The sequence below is a fragment of the Parastagonospora nodorum genome (genome assembly GCF_000146915.1).
Source record: "Parastagonospora nodorum SN15 chromosome Unknown scaffold_48, whole genome shotgun sequence".
NCBI lineage: Eukaryota > Fungi > Ascomycota > Dothideomycetes > Pleosporales > Phaeosphaeriaceae > Parastagonospora > Parastagonospora nodorum.
The window spans coordinates 108,666-130,441 of record NW_001884596.1 but is presented as its reverse complement, the minus strand read 5'-3'; the positions used below and the strand labels follow the sequence as shown (position 1 = coordinate 130,441).

The window sequence follows — 21,776 nt, the reverse complement described above, 5'->3', positions numbered from 1 at the left end:
TACCACGTTTGGTGCATAAGCTTGAGGCGTGATGGCGCCATACCGATAGATCATATGATTGTGCGAGTAGTGATACGGAGTCCGTGTACGTGGTTCTCCCACCCTCGACGCTATCACAATAATCAGCAAGAATCTTTGTATCGTTTCCATTTTAAGACTTACTTTTGCCCTCGCCCACACAAGAATACAGTCTCCTTCTCGTAAAGCATCAACAAAACCTTTGCCTTGCCCACTGCCATCGTTGCCAACCCATCTGGGATTCGAATCACTGCTCCAAACAATGGTGTATCGACGGATCATTTCACCATCGAAAAGAGATGTCCCTCTTCCGACCTCGTTACCCTGAAGATACCATGCGTATTCGCCTTCTCGTGCAACCTGAACCTCCTGTTCAGTTGGAGGTTCTGGCTTGGAGCCTGTAGTGTAGATCATTTCCGGGCAATGTAGTCGCTGCTGTTCCTGGGCTGAAGATGGACGGGGAACAAGCTGCATTCTTCTTGATTGCAAGACATCTTCCAAGACTTTGTCGATACTCTGACCAAGGCCGTTCTGATCCTCTAAAAAGCTATGGGAGCGAAACACATCCGTATCGCCTCTATGAAGCGGGGCAGGGTCAAGTGGTCGAACAATGGAGACTTCGAACCAAGAGGATGTTTGGAATGTGCCTTTGGTGTTTTCCGTCGTCCACGCTTGATCTGTGATTCAAGCGAACAATGTAAGTAAGACTGACTTTAGCCTTTTTCGATGCTGAAGCTTACCGTGGCTCACCACGAGAAATTCTACCTCTTTGAGCTTCGGTGTTTCTGCGTCGGTAGGATCTCCTGGGGGAATCGCGTTTGCCGCGAGATAAGAAACCGCCGCATTGTAACTCCGGGTAAACTCTTCATCAAAGAGCATCTTGTACCCGACGCGGCTTTCCACGCGCTCGACCCAATAGCGAGCATGGTCGAGGATTGTAAGGATAAGTTCGTTGGGGAGTTTGCAGTGTGCCAGGATAGCGCGAACGCTGTAAACGTCCGCTCGCTCGGGAATGAAGGGCGCCATAGTCTTTTTTAAGCCCCTCAACGGTCTGTAATCTTCCGGACCGTCGTCGGATTAAGGTTACAACGGTGAAGAGGATCAACGTCGTGCGGTGTGATCTGTCTGGAAACAGTAGCGCTAGCGCCTTTTCGGGCTTCTCGGCCGCACCGTCGCCGCGACGAACCGAATTAGACAACCCGGGGCGAGAAACTCATGCACGTCACACATACATGATATGCATGACATGCTGTTATCGATAGCTTGTCGCCAGTTTTCATACAGCGTGTTCGAACAAGCCCGGCATTTTCTCATATCTTCGGTACAGCTGCCTTCTGGGTCTTCGCTAGGCCTACTGACATAGTCGGCCCGATACCCAAATGCAATGCGAACCAGAGGATCGAAAACTTGTCAGTAGTCTGTATTTCTTACGCTTTCCAATGCGAACGTTCAAGTCTGTATCAAACAAGTTGCAAATATCCCGATGGAGTCTCACTTCCGGTGATCCTTATTCTTTATCCTGTCCTATATATAATCTACAATCTCACTAATGCCTTGCCGTTCAGCGTAGGCCTTGTAAATGTTTCTAGAGGTTGTATGAATGGAAAGTAAGTGCAGGGCTACAGTGAAGTATGAAGTGCATCGTGGTTCGATACATTCGACAATTACATATCACCCATGCGTTGCAGATGACTATTCGAGAAGACAAGGGGCACATACTTGTATCCAAGTTGGTATTCTTGGCGACTTCATTCAGCCCTGTTATCACCTAGCCGGCTGAGCTACTTATACATGAGAAGACCGTGGCTTATGAACTGTCCTGGTAGCTAGACTCGAGCTTACGGAATCCGTGCCTCGATTTGTCTTCCGTGTTAGAACATGTGAATATTGTCGCACAGAAATGTGGCCCTGAAGGAGGAGTAGCATGAATGTGATCCAATATCGTCAATTCTAACAAGCTGGCTGCACAAAATTTGAAGTCGCAGGTAGTAGCAAGCATTTCTTCATAATAACGTTTGGAGACATTGGAGATAGAGACATAGAAAGCATCCTCAATCATGGATATTATGCCCACTGGGTTATACACACCTTAGTCAGTGCGAGTGAGAGAGAAATGTGCCGTAAGCTCGATGGTAAAGTGCATGTTACGTAGCTGAGAAGCGGACTTGACTAGACAATTGATTTTGTGAAGCGCAACAGAACTTGGCGCAGTTAATAGCAAATTGATGGCTTTGAGCAAACGAAGCAGCTTCTTTGTAGACGAGAGTAGTTTCTGTATCTTGCATACCGTCATGGTAGCTACCGACGATGCTGTTCCGACCAGAATTACAGCGTTTTGATGTTGCAAACTCGTTCTGCCGTCACGTAAGATTGCGGGAGCTCACCTTTTCTAAAACTCAAGCCGCAACTCCAACTTAAGCGGCACCACCACAACACACCCACACCACCACCACAAGATCCAAGCCAAAAGCCACCGGCAAGGACCCCAAGAACCCTCTCGTAAGTCAATTGATCTCTGAGCTCACATCTGGGTAATGCTGCTAACACCCCGCCCTAGATCATCACCATCACCACCACCACCACCACCAAACCCCGCAACGCTCGCAATGACGAGCCCGCAAGCGACCGCCCCCGCCCCCGCCTCGCCGCCAGCTCTTAACATCCTCGCGGAGCGATGCTCCGAGATCCTCTGCGCCAACGAGCACAGGGCAGCGGTGGCCTGCAGCGACCAGCAGGAGAAAGTGGCAGAACTCGGCCGGAGATTGGCCGTGGCTGAGGAGGACCTGCTGCACTACCAGGCTGGCGTTTGGGAGGGCTACGACCGATTCCGGGTTGTAGCCCAGCAAAAGTTCGTCGACAGGCTGCAGCGCAGGCGGAAATACAGGTACCGCTGCCTCCAGCGGGGGTTGGCCGTCCTGAAGGAACAGACGGCGAGGAAGTTGAGAGTCGGCAGGAGTCTGGCGAGGGAATACCAGAAGAAGCTGGAGGCCGGAGAGGAGCTGTCTGCCGCGGAGGAGGCGACAGCCAGGAGGTTGTATGGTGAGCCATACGTCGTCGACCCAAACGGAGGATGGGATGGCCTCTTCAGGCTGGATCCGGAAACTAGCACGAGGCTGATCCGGAGGCGGCTTGAGGGGTCGTGCCTGTTCATGTACGAGTGAGTCGAGGGAGAGACGGGTGGATGAGCGACGGCGACAGCGAGGCTCTGCCCATATTCTTTATGCCGCGTCGTGGTTCGAAGCGGTCCCAGGCGTTCGAAGTAGTCCGTATGGACGAAACAGCCTGGGTGTCCGCCGAGGCCCGGCGCCGCGGGTTACGTGGGCATCCTCTCTTTGCTTGATGTTTTGCTTGTGGCAGCGTTTTGTCTTTGGCGGCGTTTTGGCTCCAAAGATACCCCCTTGTACAAGTAGATAGACAAACAGATCCTCGAAACCGTTCAGCAACAACGTGTCAACACTTACCTCTTGCCTACATTGTACACGACTTACATATTTCTCGTTGCCTTCAGACTTTCCTGCCTGCTACATCGATAATGCTTCATTGCCTGGTATGTGACATGTAGTTTTCACAGATATGCATTTTAAAGCTCTTACCATCCCCATACAATAGCCTAGACATCTTCACGGTGCCAAAAATGATGCAAATACTTGCGGAAAACCGCAGAAAGAAACGCACGTTACCAATGGCTGCCAGAACTGGTAGTAGGGGTAGCAAAAAGATAGGGAGGCGCGAAGGCAAAATAAATGCCAAAAAAAAACCGGACTTGCCGCTTACAACGGGATTCGAACCCGTTGAGTGGTGCTTTCGCACTATTTGTAAAGTTAGTAAATGTACCAACCGGTCGACGCTGGGGTGGTCAAGCCCAACGCCGACAAGAAAGCAACCAAACTAAGGGCCTTATATAGACCAAGGAGTTGTTGATGCTGGGGTAGCCAAAAGGTTTGGTACGTGGATAAGGGCGAGGCCGAGTGGGGTAGCGTTTGTTTACGCGGGGACACACTTGTCTCCCGCGTCCCACAACAGCCACTGCTGCTGCCATTGCAGGGCCAGAGACTTGGGGCACCGCTGCACTTCACATATGATCGAGACGGTAGCCAGCGCAACAGTGTGCTCCTCTTGTGCAACGGTGTTGCATGTGGGTATCGTGTTTTCCGCACCTCCGGCCGCACAAAGCTGCACCTGACGAACATGCCGACGCTCATCAGATGAGCTAGGGCTCAATGATCTTCCAGTACTCCGACACTACGCATGATTATTTCGGACTACAGGTAAGTACCAATGGGCCTAGCTGTGCGTTCGGGGTGGTGGTTTTGGTGGTGGCAGATCCCATAAGCTACCATCATCACCCACGACCAAACAATCGTCCGCCAACACAACCTGCAATACAATGCGGTTCCCAGGTTATAGGATTTGGCCTAGTATGAGACAAATTCATGGCTTTGGGGTCCGTGACGTGCAATGCTTGGTGTATGGGTGCCGATGCTGCAACAGGAATGAATCAAAATACATAGGCCATTTCGAGCCCAATATCGACAGCGCTGTACGCATGCCCATCTTGCACAACTATCTCAAGATGTTTAGATAGATTTCACAAGATTGCTGATGCCTTCTGAAGCGGTTGCGCGATGTTCGGTTCTGCTGCATACCAAAGTCGGGATGGGGCCCGAGCGGCGTTGCTAAGTCCATGTTTCGATTTTCGATTTTCGATTTTCGCGAAGTCCACTCCGGAACAACAAAGTCGACATGGTCCTGGAAACACGCCAGCACGGGAACTTCCTAGTCCTTTTTTCGCATTAACTCAAATTCGTTGAAGGTAGGCTGTTCACTCGCTTCCTTGCAGTTCTGTGCTCTCCCGGCAGATCAAAGTACTCTTCTTTTCGCTGCAACGACGGCAGGAACCAAAGCAGAGCAAAAGCTGGGCTTCTGAACTCTATCAAGTCCTCCCTGTGGTGAGGTTGCAGTATATGAAAGGAGCTTTTAGGCGCTAGCCTCCCAGCACCTTTGGGACAAGGTCTTGCATCTCCATGCTTGCCGCACATTCCATCGGAGATGCATCCCTTGATAGCCTTGAGAGATGCTACTTTCGGTAGTGAGATGCAGACCATGGAACTCGGGCAAAATGAGCAAGTCGCGAAGGTGAGAAGAACGGCATGTCTCAGCACGCCGAATGAGATATCCGTGAATATCGCTCTGATGACTGCGCTTTTGCTTACGTGCGATCTTGACGGAGCTGCTAGAGCTGATATCTTCCAGAACACTCGACCTGCTCGGAGCTGGATCGTCGCAAATCAGTTCCGAAGCCGCCGATACTGTTTCCTTAGTGGGAGGTCGATGGGATGACAGGAGACGGGCATCGTTGCAGGACCGCCAACTTGCTGATGAACGATGTCGTGGGAGATTGATTTCCTCGTGTGCAACTGACAGAACCACTAAGTATAAGTCGCTGTAAAAAGCTCCGTAATGGATGTTACTCTGTGGGTCCAAAAATTCCGTAGTTTAAGATGAAAGGCGTTTTCGTGCGAGTTTGAGATCCGAAATTTGGATGATTCAGACTAAGGCGGGTTTCCCCTGACCCAGCTTAATCTACTGCGACTCATATGAGCCTCGATTTCAGACGCTGAGTGCAGTGCGACGGAGCCGAGCCCTTGGTTCGACGGCTTGTGGTCTACGAGTAGGCGAATGCTTCTTTTGGACACTCAAAATGATGCTTCAGCATAATCGGGAGGTATGCCAAACCATCATCAACGGGCTGCTGAGCTCATCCATGGAAAGCAATGCACATGTTTGACAGGCGCTTGAGACGGTTTTCGTGGCGCTTCCACTCCATTGCGAATGCAGAGGAAAGTCTACCTGGCGCTGCCAATGCAAGTCGCGTTGCTTGATGTGGCATTTGACTTTGCATTCTGCATGCTTGCATGTTGGCCGAAAAACCGATGCATTCCAGGTCAGTCGCACCACAAGGCGCAGCGTTAGCGATGGAATTGCTTCTCGCGTCCTATGTCCCTCTTGGAACATATCTCAAGTGTGGGAATATCTCAAAACTTCGACATCGTGTTGAGTACTTGGAAAGTTCGCAACGTTCCAATGTCGCGCTGGTCAGCGCCCGCAAACGTCGAGGTCCGGCTTGCTGGCGTTGCGCCTGAGGCCTGCGCCGAGCACACGCGCAAAAGAATTGCCAACAATGTTCACCTCATAAGACCACGCATGGCGATGCACCAGCGCATGCAAATGGTCGACGTTTTCTTTCTTGCTATCGAGAAGAACGAAGCCTTTGGCATGCTCTACTGATGCTGACAAAAACTGCAAAAATACGCGACTGGCAGCACCTGTCGTCTGGGAGACTCGAACTCCCGCCCTGTAAAGTGTTAGTATCTGTTCAAACTCGGGGAATTGTCTCACCAACCAACGGGCGCTGAATTCGTTGGTTGGATCATTGACGAAAGAACCCCGAACTGGACTTAACATATCGAGGATAGTAATATTCCTTCAGTATATGCTGGCTTGTTGTTGCGGGTGGACGTACCAACTGATTCGAATCAACAGCTCTTTCTTCTCTGCTCAAAGATACGGGATAACAGCTCTTTCTCTTACGGTCTCACGTACGATGGAGCCTATAATATCGTGTGCTGATGCTGGCAACGCCGCAGAAAACCCATTGCGACTACGACATCATGTCCCAATGCTGAGAAAAAAAAAGATAGTGTCTGCTAGGAGTTGTCGCCCTGAGCATTCGAACCTCTAACCTCGTGCTCTCAAACACAGAGCAACAGCGGCTCTTTCTTTTACGCTATCAGACATATGACCTTAGGAAGCCTATGACATCATATGCTGATACTGATGATGCTGCAAAAAAAGATCGCGACTGCTCGGTCAGTCGTTCCGGGATTCGAACGTGTAACCTTGAACCTAGATAAAGTGTTAGCCGTTGTTCTGGAAGGCACCTCAACCCCTCAAGTAGTCAACTCTTTGGGATATCATTGGTGACAGAATCTCTATCCTGATCCAATATATAGAGGATAGCAATAGTTCTTCTGTGTATCCTGGCTTGGTGTTATGAAGTTGCGTCAGGCCAATTTCTCCGATAGGCTAGCGAGCTGTGTGGGATTTTTAGGTAGCAAGTGGACTTCGACGCGCAGCAGGGTGTACGGGATCCAATCGCCTACCCTTTTGCATGTTTCTTTTGGTATGATATTCCTTGTCCGCTGCCTGTAGCTTAATTGTCTGACACCATGGTGGCTCGGCTTCAGGTGGCTTTCGGTATTGGAGTAGATCGGCCTACAATCTAGCACATACGCATTCTCGCACACAACAAAAGTAGCTCAAAGTTCGCGTGCACCTCCCTGCAGCTTGAAGTCCATGATGTATGTGCTTGAAAGTGGTCTTTGCTGGAAGAAACTTTGCGGATGCCCCAAACTACGATCGTAGGGCTGCACCTTCCCCTGAGTGTGCGAGCAGCAACTGCGAATGCATCTATCCACATGCCGCAAGCTCAAACTACTACTGATGTTGTGGTTCCAGAGATATTGCCGTTGTGGTGGCCGACTTCGGACGGGTGCCGCTCTCATGTTGGACTTTGCTGTTCTCGTTTCTCCAACACCGCAACACCGCGACACCACAACACCACGAACACGCACCAGCGACAGCGACATGTTCTTTGCCACGAAAAAGAACACTGTCTTCAAGGATACTGGCGTCAATGGCACGGCATCAATCGTAGGCTCTGGTACGCGCGACATGACTTCTGCGGGGATGCGGGGATGCGGGAGTGCATTTGAGGTCAAAACTCTCGCTGAGCATACCGCACACCACCGGCGGCTTGACAGGCTAAGTCAAGAGACATGTATAGATATCTTGAGAGTCGCTGACAATGAACAGGCTGAACAGGCGGCCGTTGCATTGTCAGGTTCTCAGCAAAGCTCCAAGGTTCACGATGCCGCGCAACTTTGCGGCAACAGCGACACCATCAGCACCGCAAACACGGCGACCATGAATGGCAGACGTCTCCATACAAGATCCAGGAGCACGTACAGTTGGTAGAGGAGATACCTTGCAGCGCGCCTGGACTCTAGGAAAGCTCGACGATTCGCACCTCCATCGTCCCAAGTCTAGCAGCGGGGTCATGCCCAACACCGCGACTGCCGGTATCCTACACCGAGAGCTAGACACAGAGGACCTCCAGGTTACGGGCGAGCCCGAGCAGTCGCATCGGCCTCGAAGTCTCAACGCTTCGACTGGATAGCTAAAAGCCATGTGCCCCTCTCGATTCACACCGCCGAAAGGCCTCAGCAGCACTCTCAAAGCTGGCGGACCGTACGCTGGCCAACGAAAAAGGGAACGCGGCACTGCGTGGGGCCCCTGTGAGCGCCTCATAGACTGCGAGACGCGCTCGATAGTAGGTATGCTTTTGCTTCTTGGGCGATTCCGAGGCTGACGATGAGGAGCACTCGCATCACCACAGGACGAGACCACTGCGAAAACCTTCCACAAATGCTTGGGTATCGACGTATGAGCGACAGGTATACACCATGGTAGCGAGCGCATACACCGGGCCCACCACATCGAGACCGCGGAACAGAGAGACGTTACGTTGCACAACACTCGCAATACGTCGTCGAAACCCATCGCCAATTCCCACGATCGGTCCTGCTATACAAGCTGCAGTCACGCACGATAGGCATGCCCGTCCCTAATTTCCGGCTGACTGAGGCTCTGGAAAGCAGCACATATACTCCGAAAAGGTCGCTGAGACAACGCGAAGCTGCAGGATGGACTCGATTGGGGCTCGGAAAGGTATGCAGTCTGACAATGTTCGTACACTGCTGGGACGGTCGACAAGCAACCTGCACTGTGCATGCCGCAAGCATTGAGCCCATCCTTTACGTGAGCGCCAGGCTTCTCCTCTGAAACGACCGACAAGGCAGGGCATATTTAAGGCATGAGGACATCATAGCCATCCACGCGAAATCCGAGACTTCCAACTTGCGCCCCGGTCCAACTTGGGCGGACCAACGAAGGAGGACAAGGATCACAAGTGTTTCCAGGGCATTTTGGAACGTGACTACAAAACGACCAGGTACAACGACTTTGACATGGGCCATGCTCGCCCGGGATTTCAGAGCTAGTAGCAGCCCAAGTGTGGGACAGTTGGGACGGTCGTGGAAGGATGATGAACCCGTCGCAGTCAGCCCGTAAGCTTCACGGCGGAGTGTCTGGCAACACTTATGGTCTCCGAACGTTGACAGATGCGGCGATCGAACTCAGTGGAGGACGACAGTCACCATCCAAAGCACACTGGGTGAAGAAATCATTCTCTCAAAGAGGAGGCAACGATTCTGATATCATCACATTTCTTACTCTGGGCCAAGATCCAAGTGTAGAGCTGAGCGTTCGATCGACGAAGTGAAGAAATGCTGAGGTGGATCGAAGCACATCATGAGTCCCGAACCACAAGAGATACCGGAAGATCGATCAATGTATCCATGTACAGCGCGTTGCTCGAAGTCGTTGCCACTGGAACATTTGAGTCACAAACCTCGAGAGAAAAGATGCATGTCGGGCAAATTGTCGAAACGCCCAATTCGATAGGACAATGGCTGAGTCTCGAAGGTAATCTCGACAATGCTTGAAGCATAGTGGAGACATCGAATGAGTTGTAGAGCTCCACATCGGTGCTTCGGCATATTGAATGTTTGCCACCCTTTCCAAAGCTAGCGTTCGTTTAAGGTCATCCGAACTATGTCTGCAAAGCGCCAGCGATCGATCTTGACTGGAAACCTGGAAGACTAAAACAGACTCAGGGACGAAAATCGCTCTCCACTCCTTGTTGCTGGACACGAGGCGTCGAACGTGGAGCGCGTGGGGGTTTTGTGCAGTCCTGATGCCAAGATAAAACGAAGCCGTTACAGGTGAGATCAGAAGGCTTTGTGCACTGAGAGGGTTTCGTCACAGGTGGCTCCAGCTTCTGTACCCTACACAGCTTTCATCTCTTCTGGAAGGTCTGTTAAAGCCAGTTCCTGAGCCGACTCGGAGGCTTTGCAGACACAGCCGACGTGCCTTCGCTGTGCGCGAAGGGAAATTTTGGGGCGGCGTTCTCGACATCAACCTGGCCTGAAGAACTCGCGCTGTGTATTGACGAGCATGTTCCGTTGCAAGTCCAAGGCTAACTTTGAGCCAGGATGCTAAAAGCTGAATATGCCTTTGTACTGGTAGATGTCATCAAGTGCTAAGGAGGACGAGAATTTCAGATATTCTCACTGCCGACATCCTTCCAGCAGCTTGCGAGGCATCTTCGTATGGTTAAACAACGGGCGCTGGAATCCCACATGCTTGTGTGACCATGAGCATCGGCCGAAGGTCTTGTTTAGCGATGAGGTTGACAAGTGCCGAACGCGACAATAGGCAAAGCCAGAGCATGTCAAAGTGTACCGGATTCTTCTTATGGTCAATCAGCTTGCTCCTTGCTGTTGGCTGTCGAAGTCTCCATATCTCAAAGTCCTGACCTTTTTCGACTTCAGACAAGGTGGGTGTTGCCATAACATGCAAGACAAGCATCGTTCATCGCAAGACTTGGCGGTGCCAAAGTTTGGCGCAATGCCCATCCCAGACAATGTCGGTACGCGCAGCATTTGTACCTGGAGCTTGACGGTCAAAACATGGTGTGGTCTTGCGCCAAGGTTACGCATTGTATGTTCGTAATACCGTCGGTCGGGTTTTTTTGTATTGGCCATCCGTGGGGTGACGCTCCGAAGAAGGCCTTCGCGTCGGTGTCGTCTCTCTGGGCGACCTTGCGGAGATATTGTCTGGCGCCATTACATTCACAGCTTGTGGTCGTAGCTGTTCTTTCAAAGTGCTTTGGAGCACTGAAAGATCTTGAGAGGCAATGTGGGTAGTGGCTCCCGAAACCGGACTCGAGATCACGGCAACGATTCCGTTCAAAGAGCGGGGTGGTGGCAGGGCCGCTCAAGGTCGCAACCTCAAGCTGGTAAAAGTGTAGTCCTCGGAGCACCCGTGAACTCCGCAGAAGAGGATGCTCAAGCAACAGGTCTCTTCTAAGAAACTCAAGCTGCCCTACACCAGGCATGGTATTGCCCAAATGCCCTCTTGTCTGGTGTGTGCGGGGCGGTCGAACGGTGGGATACAAATTTGCTGGCCGAGTGGGACATTGCGAAGTCGAAATCAATGTTGCCGCACATCTGACAGTATTCGGCAAAAGCCTGACGATGTGGAACCGATGTTCTGCGTTGCTTGCGGCGGGCCGCTGGTGATTGTGGGGGATCTCAGAATCGGAGGACGACCACGAGTTGGCAACGAAGGCGGGTGAGGGGGTGATCGCTATGGTCGCTCAACCTTCTCATATCAGTTCTTCTCCTCTAGATTCATGCGCGCCATTACCGTCACGTGGAGAGTGAGTGTCACCGCGGAGATGGGGGTGGTCGCGGTGGACGATAGCACTCTCCCGCGACACCGAAAGCCATCTGAGGGGGCAGGAGCGACTTATGGCCGTGTTTTTCTTCCGGTACACCGAGTATAGGACTCTGAGTCGCACGGCGCGAGCCCTTCGGGGGTTTGTTTTGAAGATTGTTGGTGGTGGTGTGGTGTTGGTGACGGGGCCCCTCAAAATTTTGGAAGGCACACAGGACGAGGCCGGCGGAAGGGGCAGTCGCTACCACAACACCAAGGGCTATCTGAAGGAAATCACAACGAGGCCATCGTCAACGGTGTCATGAAGGACAGCGCCATCAGCGCCGAGCGTTGCAACATGATGACGATGCAACGGAGCTTGAGGCGTCTCGAGCCAGCTGCCACAGAAAATTAGCTCCGGACGCCATCCCGCCCAGCTCGTATTCGCTAAGGACACCACCGGCAGCAGCGCTGACGGCGAGTTGCAAAGCAGCAGGAGCATCGCAAGGCGAGCAAGATCGGACTCCGTTCAGGAATTCTGTTCCGTTGCTAGGGGGGCACCGAATGAATGGTAGGTCGGTCACAACTACATCACGTACTTGTGTGCACAAGGTAAGCCAGTCCCTCTCCACAATTCACGCAACACTTCGAGACACAAGCTAACTGCCAGATAGGTAAACCCTAGATTACAATAGCTCTGCCAATACATCAACTGAACTGTCAATTTGTTCTTCCACTGCCGCGTGATAAACATCCTTGCACCAGGCGGCGATGCGAGTGCCAAGGCAGTCTCCGCATCGTCCCTGCCATTGAATTTAGCGCTCAGAACCTTATTTGCACCTCCACCTTCCGCGTCCCTTCCATTGACTCCCGCAGCCTACACCCACACACATCTCTCATAGCAACCAGGTCACGTCAATCAATACCCCCCTGAACATGCTCCGCACACTCTCCTATGTACTTACAAGCAGATGATGGTCCGCTGGCAGCCACAGATCTTTGTACGCAACACAACGCAGGCACGACGCCCCCAAAATCGCGTGTCAACATGTACCAATACCTACGCAACCCTCCACCCCATAAACAGCATCCTTTATTGGAAAGCGTCAGGGGGCTTTTGATATGTTACGATTCGCGCGCCACCAATCACCTATGCTTGAGCAAAGAGTTCGCATTTCGCGTTGCCCTCAGGGTTGCTACGACTAGATGGACACCTCAGCCGTGAACACAAATTTTTCATCTCCACTAATAAAGGCGCGTCATCTTAAGACAATATAGCCAAACTACCGTCCATGGTATTCAATCATCGTACACGCAGAGGATCTACGTTCAAAACCAAGGACCAAAGCCCAATGCCACCTGCTGCCTGGATAAGACTTCATTGTCTTGCAGCCACATCAAGGAACCAGCAATTACTTTTCTTTCTCTCAAAAGCTGCAACTTTTATGTAATAGCAGGATCTCTGATTCATTGAACAAGGGGTGTTCGATCGCACAACGTAGGGCCAAGCCGGGCAATACATTTACAACGCCGGAACTTCCTCTAGTCGCCTGTTTTGGGGGCGGTCTTTCACGAAGGTACTGGCGGACGTAAATCAATTACGGCATAAGCCAAACGCATCATCACGTTGAAGCTTGTTGGGCTGCCTGCAATGTCTCACGACACGCGCTTGCTCTAATCTCAATCTGAACTTCCGTTGACGAAGTCCCAATAACGGAATTGAAACAGTAAGCGGAGCGAGGTATCATTATCTATATTCAGGTATCAGAAAAACTAATATGGAATTGTAGATACGCCTTCTCACTCTTGGTCAGGGTCGACTTTAAGTATACTGTTATCCCAGTCTTTATATTTTCTTTCCTTTTCTAGTCTTTTTCTGTCAAGAACATCTTTTACAGTCATCTGCTTCTGTTCCATGTTCACGATCTTCTACCACAGCCAACCTGTTCTTCAAAACGTATCTTCTTGTTCTACTTACGTTCCCATGTTCCTTCCACCATATTGTCTTCGACTGCTCTCTGATGCCACTGTGCACTTCTATCGGCACCTTTATCCTGTGGCTAGTAGAGATCGAGCCATCTGGAAATCACCCTCGAAGTACCATCCAGACTGGCCAAGCTACGGATTGGATCAGGACGCCACTTGCAAGGACACAAGAGCCCACCGGTCTCTTGACGGGTCAATCACGACACACTTGCCTTGAGCGAGGAGGCCGAAGCTCAAGTCGATGTTCAAGTTGCTCATTCTAGGATGGAAAGATTCATTCTCCAAGGTGGACACCCGATTCCAGCATCAACCTTATGTCAAGCACGAGCTGACCGTCAGCTCTCGCCCTGGTACGTGACCTAGCTGTCGACGCAAATTATTGCCCCGCTCTGTCATGTGTTTTTCATAATCTTGCGTCACCACCGCTTCCGCCTGGAGAGCGGGTCGTAGGCACGATCGCCATCCGCCGTCACCGTCGATATTCGCCACCCGCCCCACATCGCTTAGCTGGTGTTGGGAAGCTTGGTGGGTATATATCTCGCGCCGTCGAGACTCTTGCACTCTCTCTCTCTCTTCCTCTAGCAACAGTTGAGGATTGAGAATCGATAAAAGCTCGCGTCAGCGTCCTCAGTTGAACGCAATCGCTTGGCAACTATACGCACTTCCAATTGCGATACGCGCGGCGATTCCGATTCCAAGCAATTCCCCAGGTATCGTGCAATACGTACTGATTGGTTGGTATCGTGTCGACCCCGAAGCGTACGGCGCCCGCCCGTGTGGCAGCGGTCCTCGCGGAAGTCGAACGATCGAGCCCAGCGTTGTTGAAGTGTCCAAGCGCGGCCCTGCAACACCAAGCAAGCTACGCGCTACTCTAAGGACAAGAGAACATTACTGCAGAACGTGTGGTCAAGAACCATCAGGCCGTCTGTGCACTACGCTAGCTCGCTTGTGCCTTGACATCCTTGTCGGCCGCAGGTCTTCGCGGGCACCATTCCCAGTCTCCGCAAGCCATTGCTAGAGACAGTGGGAATAATTACGTGCCGGTCTCCAGAGGAGAAGCTCTGTGAGTCTGGTACATGCCCTGCGTCAGCTGCTCTGATTGGACCGAGCCAGAACTGCTGGCAGTGGATCTCTTGGTTATCATCGTGCTCTAAGAGTCGACCAGGCTCACTGTCACTACGGTGTGAACGTTAGCGTGGAGTTGGCTCATCTTCAGCCCCTCCATATAAACCTCAGCGCCGCCTCTCCTCTTTCCCCCTCTACCAACTCTTTCCAACCAGGTATGTACCCCATCACACGCATCTTCCACTCCATTACACCTTGTTCGTAGTGTTTCTGAGCTCTCAGCCTGCTTGCAGTGACCGTACGGTATCGCTTGCTTGTTGGTGTTGTTGCTCCAGTTACAGACTGCAATCTCCGCACTCGGGCCCAACTTGCTGTTGCAACAAATTCTAACACCCACACAGACTTAGAACTCTGGTGCTTCCCTTTACCTCTTGCATCTGTCACGCTTTTGAAAGCTTCCAGGTGCCTTGCCCAGTTCTCGCTCTTGAAGGTATGTCTCCGCCATCCCCGCTACAAGCTCTCACACACAAATACTGACCGCGCTCGCAGCAATACCCCGCACCGCCAGGACATCGCAAGATCTCCGCGCTGCGCCTTACAAAAGTCTCAAACAGGTATGCTCATGCTTCTCATCTTCTGCCGGTCACGACCATGTCACTAACAGCTGTCCAGAAGACTCATACTGTAAGACAGCCATCATGACGTTCTATCATGACAACACGCTCACCATGATGGGTCTTGATAGCAGTCCTTTAGACTTCCTCTACGCGCCATCTTCATCGAAGCGCACGTACAGCGAGATGTCCCAAGGTGAGATGATGTCGCCATCTTGGCTCGACTTTCATAACGTCGGATTAGCATCGTCATCCTCCAGCGGAGAGCTGCAGCAGGTCAACGCCTTCCAAGGTGGTAGCGGAGAGACATACCACCTCGGCAATTCCCAAGGTGGTGTTCCAAGCAACGAGGATGTCTCATTGCCCGCGAATTATGAGCATGAGATCCCAGGCCTCGACAGCGCCGCGAACGAAGCCACCGATGACACCACGGACATTGCGCCCGGTGCGAGTGCCAACACTGGTGCTGAGTACGGTCCCGCCGCTGGAGAAGGCGCGCGCACCATTTGCAAGCAGGAAGAGGAAGAAACCCAAGTGAGTCTGACCCCCTATGGCGGCAGCGAATATGATGAAAGCGAGTACGATGGGCATCGCCGGTCTAAAGTTCCTAAGCTGAACAAAGACGGCGTACCTCGTAAGCCACGCCAGCCCCGTCCCAAGCTCTTGAAGTGGGACGACAACGATTGGAAGAACGTTGCTCTCGGTCTTGTCTGGGCTTGTGGTGAGAATGGAATTCAGATCCCATTCGACCAAGCTTCGCAAGTTGTCAGTGAGTCCTGTACTGCGGGTGCACTACAACAGGCTCTCTTAAAGCTGCGTGGCAAACAGATCGCTGAGGGCTTCCAAATTCCGTCGTTGCGCATGGCGTGGACGCGCAAGAACAAGAACGGCACCTTTACAACGTCCACTGCTAACCCAAACCTCCTACAGGGTACGGAAAAGAACCTCATTCCCAAGAAGAGACCAACACGCTTCATCGGAACTCAGACCCTTATGGTTGTTCTTAAGCGAGCATATATTGATGCTGACCGGGCCCGTCTAGCGTTTCCTCACAACCTTACCAACGCCCAGCGTGTCAACGAGGGCATCCAGCAGGTCAACGAGGCCGCGCAGCAGGTCCACGAGGTCGCCCAACAGGCCAACGAGACCGCGCAGCAGGCCACGGCTACGTTCCCTGTGTCCCCTATAGGTACGCTGAACCGAGGATTCCTACAGGCAACTGGTGGGTTCGCATTTCAGCCATCTTTGGGCTACCCCATGGTCGCAACGAATGCAACCACTGGCGCTTTCTACCATGACCCTCAGCCGCAGACTAGCCCTGGCACAGGCCCATTCGATCAACCTTTCAGGATGCCTATAGCGCCAGCTCAACTCGGCACCGTCTACGAGGAGAATGAGGATGAGAACCTAATGCATGGGTTGCCTATGTCCCCCACCCCGAATGTGTTTGGTGCTGCTCGCCGTCACCGTCGCAATGCTCCTAGTATTCTGAACATGGCCTCCCTGTCCGGCGCCACTGTCCCTTCGAATGCTTCGTATTCCGCGCCTGCTACCCCTTTCATGTTTGGAGGACGAATCAAGCTTGGCGACCAGAACGTCGTGTGGGGCAAGGGTATTGTTGATGAGTCCGGCATCATTAACGCTGACCACGCCATCCCCGTTCCAAATTACAAAGGCACCTCCCACATGATCGGTTTTAACAACGAGTTCCGCCGCGACGGCCCTGGAGGTGGCGGTAATGGCATCTCGGACAACGCCAACTCTCCTGGCTCGAACAGCCACGGCGGTGGTATGGTACACTAAGTTGTGACCGTAAGTTTTGCCTTTACCTTACAGAACTATCATACTGACTATTGCTGGAGCATATGTACAACCTCATCAACTGGTCACCATTCTCATATCTCTACCGATATCGCATACCTAGGTCTTCAGCCTCTTAATGCCTCGAGCATTGAGTAGACTAGATCTTGTATAACAAGTTCGGAAGACATGTGAAATGGATCATCATCAGACACAACATTTTCCTTTCTTCTTCGATACCCTGGAATGGTCACGGCGCAACGGATCAGGGTTTACGACTTTTCACACGAAAATTGATGGAATTGGCAGGGAAGACATGGGCTTAGCTCATCGACTTGACTATTCTACGGATACCTGCGATTGCAGATTGGTACCTCTGGCTCCTTTGCCATTGCAAGAAGGCCCTCGACCAGTTAGTCAGCCTGTCAGACTTTGGTAGCGTCTTCGGATGCTTGCTGGATGGTTGCGAAATCACGGATTGCATATCGGTCACATAAAAAGCTACTTGAATGAAGGTCATTTAATTCAGTGTGTCTACTGTTCTGATTGTGATGCGTGACTACTATAAATTGCTACGCTGTCATGCGGTGACCGACACGGGATCAATGTGCGATATTCCGCTGCCGCTGACGACCAGTATTCATCTGCTTACTTGAATTCATTTAGGTCCACAAATATTCGCGCGACAAGGCAGATTCCTTACAATTTCATGAGCTGTCCCGACCTCAACTTCACTGCCCATAGTATAAAGCACGCAAAACAGCCTGCATCCTTCCTCTCATTTTATCGAGCCTCGAGATCCCACCATAGTCTTTCAGCCATCTTTCTCAAACGTGGCCACGCAGCTATCAGCAAAAAGAAACGTTTATAGCAATTCAGACACAGACGTTAACGTTAGGTATAGTGTCCTGGAGAGGCTGGCTAGACTGGGAAGGTATCCCTTCACCGATCGTACTATTTCCAGACGGACCAAGGGGCCCAGAGCCAATATCGGCGACCAACTGCGAGCGCAAGTACGAAAGAATTTCCTGGCGGCCTGCCTGTTATCCAGCTCCAACGCCCGGAGAGGCGCATGCTAGTGAGCAGTCTGATCACCCAGACGCGGTGTTATTTCGAGCATTGAGGGATGGTGATTCTGATGATGAGTTGGAAATTATGAGACAGCATTCGACGCCGGGGAGGCGAGAAGGGCCAGGGTGTCCAGGCGGCCCTCGGAAGTTTCTTGGTAGGTAGTGGAGAGAGACAGTGATAACGGCTACGATGAGAGACCAAAAACTAGTAGTTAACTGAGGGTCATTCGCGCCAACGTGTCTGCTCTCTGGATTTGAATGCAGCCATTTTGATGTAATCCAGTACAGCGCTGGCACCGGGTGTTGTGACATTTCGTGCGCGCTATTTCTAAAGAGCAGAAATAGACTACATGCCATTTGACGCCGCAGAACTTCAAGCTACTCTTGCTACTCCTTGAAGACTGAGTAGCTATTAACGTCCTCTTGAATGCAGCTTAAATCACCTGCTATTCGTCGATAATAACAAAGTAGTCAGAGTGTAATGGGAGTGCGCGCAAATTGTTTCTCCACCTACACACGTGGTGCTGTGACAAGTCACACGTGTTACCCTTTCAATTCTGGCATATAAACAATGAAAGTAGCTCGGTCATCTTTGCCACCACTATAGCTGCTTCACTGAATCATCTCATTTCCCCAGCAGTGTTGGTGACTTGAATTGCCTCCACCAGCTTCCTCGCGAAGCACCTACTACAGTTCTTCGTAACACCCATCTGCCATCAACATTCTACATTCAAAGCTCGACGATACAAAAGGTACCCTATTATCCCCGCGCCCCTTATAATGAGCCTATTCGACATCTTCTTGAAACGCGGCCAACAGAACTTCAGGAAAAAGAACCACTATCGCAAACGTGAGCTCAGAGACGTTGACGACAACATGGGTTTATTCAAAAGCAGTGTGCCACCTCCGTTGATCAGGCAGGAAGATGGCTCCATGATACCGCCAGGAGGTGGTCACTCCTTCCACCGAGTCGATGCTCCGCATCGCAGATCGCGACACTCAAGGGGCGTACAGAGTAATCACCCAGGATCAATGATGCTAGATAAAGCGAAAGAGGCATTTGTTGACGGTGATGGTGGGCCGTCTCATCGATTAGGGCGAACAGGCCAGCGTGGATCTTCGAGGCATTTCTCGCAGCATCATGCCGAACCATCCTATCATTATGGACATACTGGTCAGCGTGAACCATCATATCATTTGGGATATAGCAATCAGCATGGACAACATCCATTAGGTGGGATGTCGCAACCACGTCATGACTTCCAACACTGGTCCCAGCAAGCCAATCCTTCTGGACAAGTCGGTCAGCGCGACTGGGCTAATCCAGCGTCTGGTGATCCAGCTCTTTCAAAATTGCCGTTCGAACAACCGTATCAGCATAGCCAGCGCGCCCGCTCACCCCATCAACCCCGACAACTCCATCAGCCTAGCCAGCGCGCCCCTCCAAACCAACAACCCCAACACCAAGCTCCCGCTCCGCGCCCCGGCAAATTCCGCGAAGGCGACCGTCTCCCCGCTGGCGTTATAGACCCGCTTGCGACTGTCTCTCCGAACTACCCGCTTGGTCATCATGGCATGAGGCAGCATGTCGCAGGTATGACGCAGATGAATCCGGAGAGACATGGTAAGGCGGATGATCCGATGGCGAATTTCAAGGTGTTGGAGGATATGGCGGCGTTAGGGGACAAGCGTCACAGTAAGAGGCGTTGAAGAGTGTGTGTGGTAAAGTTGATAGGTTTATCTGAGAACTAAATCGTAAATTATTGGTTAAAAAAGGCGGGCCCGCGAGAGGGTCAGTGAGACTGTGTGAGGTTCTGGCCACAGTGCTCATGAGCTGTCGACCTATTCAGACACGCACAGGTCAAATAAGCCAGTCTCTGATAGTGGTTGAAACTCCTCCAGAGTGCGAACGAATTATTCTACAAGATGTGATCTGCATATAGGTGACAAGTGCTGCGCTCGCTGTCATGGTTCTGTGCTGTACCTGTGAACAGCAAACAATCCTCAGCGTTTTCTATTTACCTGGTTATATACATCCTCGTAGTGATCAAGACCTATCTCATTACTTCCTCATTCCACACCCACATCGTACAAGCAAATCGGCATAATGTATCGAGATCATACACCGGTATTCGAAGACTCGTCTCCGAGCAACAGTCGCAGTCGTAGTCGCAGTCGCAGTCGAGATCGCACGCCAGTATTTCAAGACTTCTCCCCAAGCCGCAGTCGCAGTCGCCGAAGGAGTCGTCTACCGCCGCGTCGGTATCCAGAACGTGGACGAACCGCGAGACGGGCATCTTCACGGCGACTGCCAAGGAAGAGGGTGCCCCACGATAAGTTGTCAGAAAGTTCTTCTTCTGTTGGAGGGTACAGTCGCTCGCAAAGTAGATCTCGTAGCTGGCGAGGGTACGATTCAGGACGCTACTCACGATCGAGGACTCCTTCGCGACATCAGGCTAGATCCCGTCTCTATCATCCTTCGAAGAAGAGAAGCCCCTCTGCAAGGCGACTCCCCAGCCAGCCACCAGTGTTTGTTGATTCACCAGCGGTGAGCAGAAGCCGAAGTCGGCAAAGAAGTCGAGCGCCGGTGTACAAAGAACCAAGGCGTAGCCGTCGCATAAGTCCTTCTCGCGGTCGCCACAGAAGTCTCTCTCATGGCCGACACGGCAATCGAGCGCCTGCGTACAGGAAAGCAAGCCGTAGCCGTCACAGAAGTAGAGCACCAGTGTTCAGGGATAGTCCATCTCCTTCACCAAGGTCCCAACGGGGTAGTGACAAGAACGAGAGACACTTTAAGAATCGGGGCAATACACGCAGTCGTAGTCGCGGTGCATCGCCAATATATAAAATCTATGGTCGAGTCAAAATCTCACCTGCGCGATACGAGAAGTCTGGCCACAATAAACCGAAATCTCCACGACCCAAGAGCCGCGGAAGAACTAGAAGCAGACCTCGAGTACATCAAAAACATGTTCCCAGCTTGGCGGATCTTCTCGGACCTACATTCTCCGTTCGCGAACTCAAGTTGGACACACCCAAGCCGAAGAAGGTCGCCCCAAGCGGCAGGAAGAGATTCACGGAGGAACAGCTAGCTCGTATCCCACACGGTGACACACGATGGCCAGCGTCTGGAGAAGAATGGAGCACGCCGCTGATCTTGAGATACAAGGATCAAGGTAAACACGCCGATGTGCTGTACCACCTGATACACCAGAACAACGCCCCCGAAGCCAGGGAATGGCTACAACAAATTGAAATCACGACCGCCGAGGCGATGGACAGGCTGCCGGGGAAAACATTACCAATGGCCAGGATCATGAACGCGTTGAATAAGAAGAAATTGAGACCGCTTTCGGACGGGAAGAGGGGCAAGATATGGCTGTTGGACGAGTTTAGCGAGGCGGTCTGGGGAAGCATGAAGCTTTTGATGGCGGAGATGGGGGCGATTAGGATGATGTCTGAGTGGGAGATCTTTGAGGCGTTTGGGCTTTGCATCAAGGAGAACAATGGGGATATTTTGTTGATCAGCCGGAAGTTTGATGAGAATTCGAGAGGGTCAGGTTGAGGTAATTGACAGTTGCAGTTTGAACAATTGAGAATGTAGTGTTGGTTCTCTGGTTTAGCGTCTCATCATAAACAAATAGATGAGCTTGCGTCTGCCAATCATCTGGATGGGTGCGATGATGATGTGAGGTCGGATTTAACGAGCGTCGGAAGCAAAGCCGAGGCTAACCCACGATGCAACCCACCGAAAGATCCAGAAATGTCAGAGCGCACGGACCGCGCTATGACCTCGCTCTTGATTTTTTAGCAGCATGCATCG

At 51.8% G+C, this 21,776-nt stretch overlaps 9 protein-coding genes across 9 annotated transcripts; 6 read left to right on the top strand and 3 right to left on the bottom strand.

Moving 5' to 3' along the window:
* Positions 1-50: 50 nt before the first annotated feature.
* SNOG_16484 (hypothetical protein) lies at positions 51-1,044 on the bottom strand (the record flags this gene model as incomplete). Its single annotated transcript, XM_001806546.1, has 3 exons — positions 51-110; positions 163-695; positions 759-1,044. 3 exons carry the CDS (start codon positions 1,042-1,044, stop codon positions 51-53), a joined length of 879 nt encoding a protein of 292 aa, XP_001806598.1.
* A 1,580-nt stretch (positions 1,045-2,624) lies between these two features.
* Positions 2,625-3,179, top strand: SNOG_16483 (hypothetical protein; the record flags this gene model as incomplete). Its single annotated transcript, XM_001806545.1, has 1 exon — positions 2,625-3,179. The coding sequence occupies one exon, from the start codon at positions 2,625-2,627 to the stop codon at positions 3,177-3,179; it is 555 nt and encodes a 184-aa protein (XP_001806597.1).
* Positions 3,180-4,516: 1,337 nt separating this feature from the next.
* Positions 4,517-4,704, bottom strand: SNOG_16482 (hypothetical protein; the record flags this gene model as incomplete). Its single annotated transcript, XM_001806544.1, has 2 exons — positions 4,517-4,581; positions 4,665-4,704. 2 exons carry the CDS (start codon positions 4,702-4,704, stop codon positions 4,517-4,519), a joined length of 105 nt encoding a protein of 34 aa, XP_001806596.1.
* A 2,877-nt stretch (positions 4,705-7,581) lies between these two features.
* SNOG_16481 (hypothetical protein) lies at positions 7,582-8,257 on the top strand (the record flags this gene model as incomplete). The annotated part of the gene is made up of 3 exons (XM_001806543.1): positions 7,582-7,731; positions 7,894-8,017; positions 8,088-8,257. 3 exons carry the CDS (start codon positions 7,582-7,584, stop codon positions 8,255-8,257), a joined length of 444 nt encoding a protein of 147 aa, XP_001806595.1.
* Positions 8,258-8,266: 9 nt separating this feature from the next.
* SNOG_16480 (hypothetical protein) lies at positions 8,267-8,527 on the top strand (the record flags this gene model as incomplete). Its single annotated transcript, XM_001806542.1, has 2 exons — positions 8,267-8,414; positions 8,460-8,527. 2 exons carry the CDS (start codon positions 8,267-8,269, stop codon positions 8,525-8,527), a joined length of 216 nt encoding a protein of 71 aa, XP_001806594.1.
* Positions 8,528-13,098: 4,571 nt separating this feature from the next.
* SNOG_16479 (hypothetical protein) lies at positions 13,099-13,418 on the bottom strand (the record flags this gene model as incomplete). Its single annotated transcript, XM_001806541.1, has 2 exons — positions 13,099-13,169; positions 13,397-13,418. 2 exons carry the CDS (start codon positions 13,416-13,418, stop codon positions 13,099-13,101), a joined length of 93 nt encoding a protein of 30 aa, XP_001806593.1.
* A 1,749-nt stretch (positions 13,419-15,167) lies between these two features.
* On the top strand, positions 15,168-16,886 carry SNOG_16478 (hypothetical protein; the record flags this gene model as incomplete). Its single annotated transcript, XM_001806540.1, has 1 exon — positions 15,168-16,886. The coding sequence occupies one exon, from the start codon at positions 15,168-15,170 to the stop codon at positions 16,884-16,886; it is 1,719 nt and encodes a 572-aa protein (XP_001806592.1).
* Positions 16,887-18,733: 1,847 nt separating this feature from the next.
* Positions 18,734-20,122, top strand: SNOG_16477 (hypothetical protein; the record flags this gene model as incomplete). The annotated part of the gene is made up of 2 exons (XM_001806539.1): positions 18,734-19,649; positions 19,998-20,122. 2 exons carry the CDS (start codon positions 18,734-18,736, stop codon positions 20,120-20,122), a joined length of 1,041 nt encoding a protein of 346 aa, XP_001806591.1.
* Positions 20,123-20,607: 485 nt separating this feature from the next.
* On the top strand, positions 20,608-21,518 carry SNOG_16476 (hypothetical protein; the record flags this gene model as incomplete). Its single annotated transcript, XM_001806538.1, has 2 exons — positions 20,608-20,678; positions 20,933-21,518. The coding sequence occupies 2 exons, from the start codon at positions 20,608-20,610 to the stop codon at positions 21,516-21,518; spliced, it is 657 nt and encodes a 218-aa protein (XP_001806590.1).
* Positions 21,519-21,776: the final 258 nt, after the last annotated feature.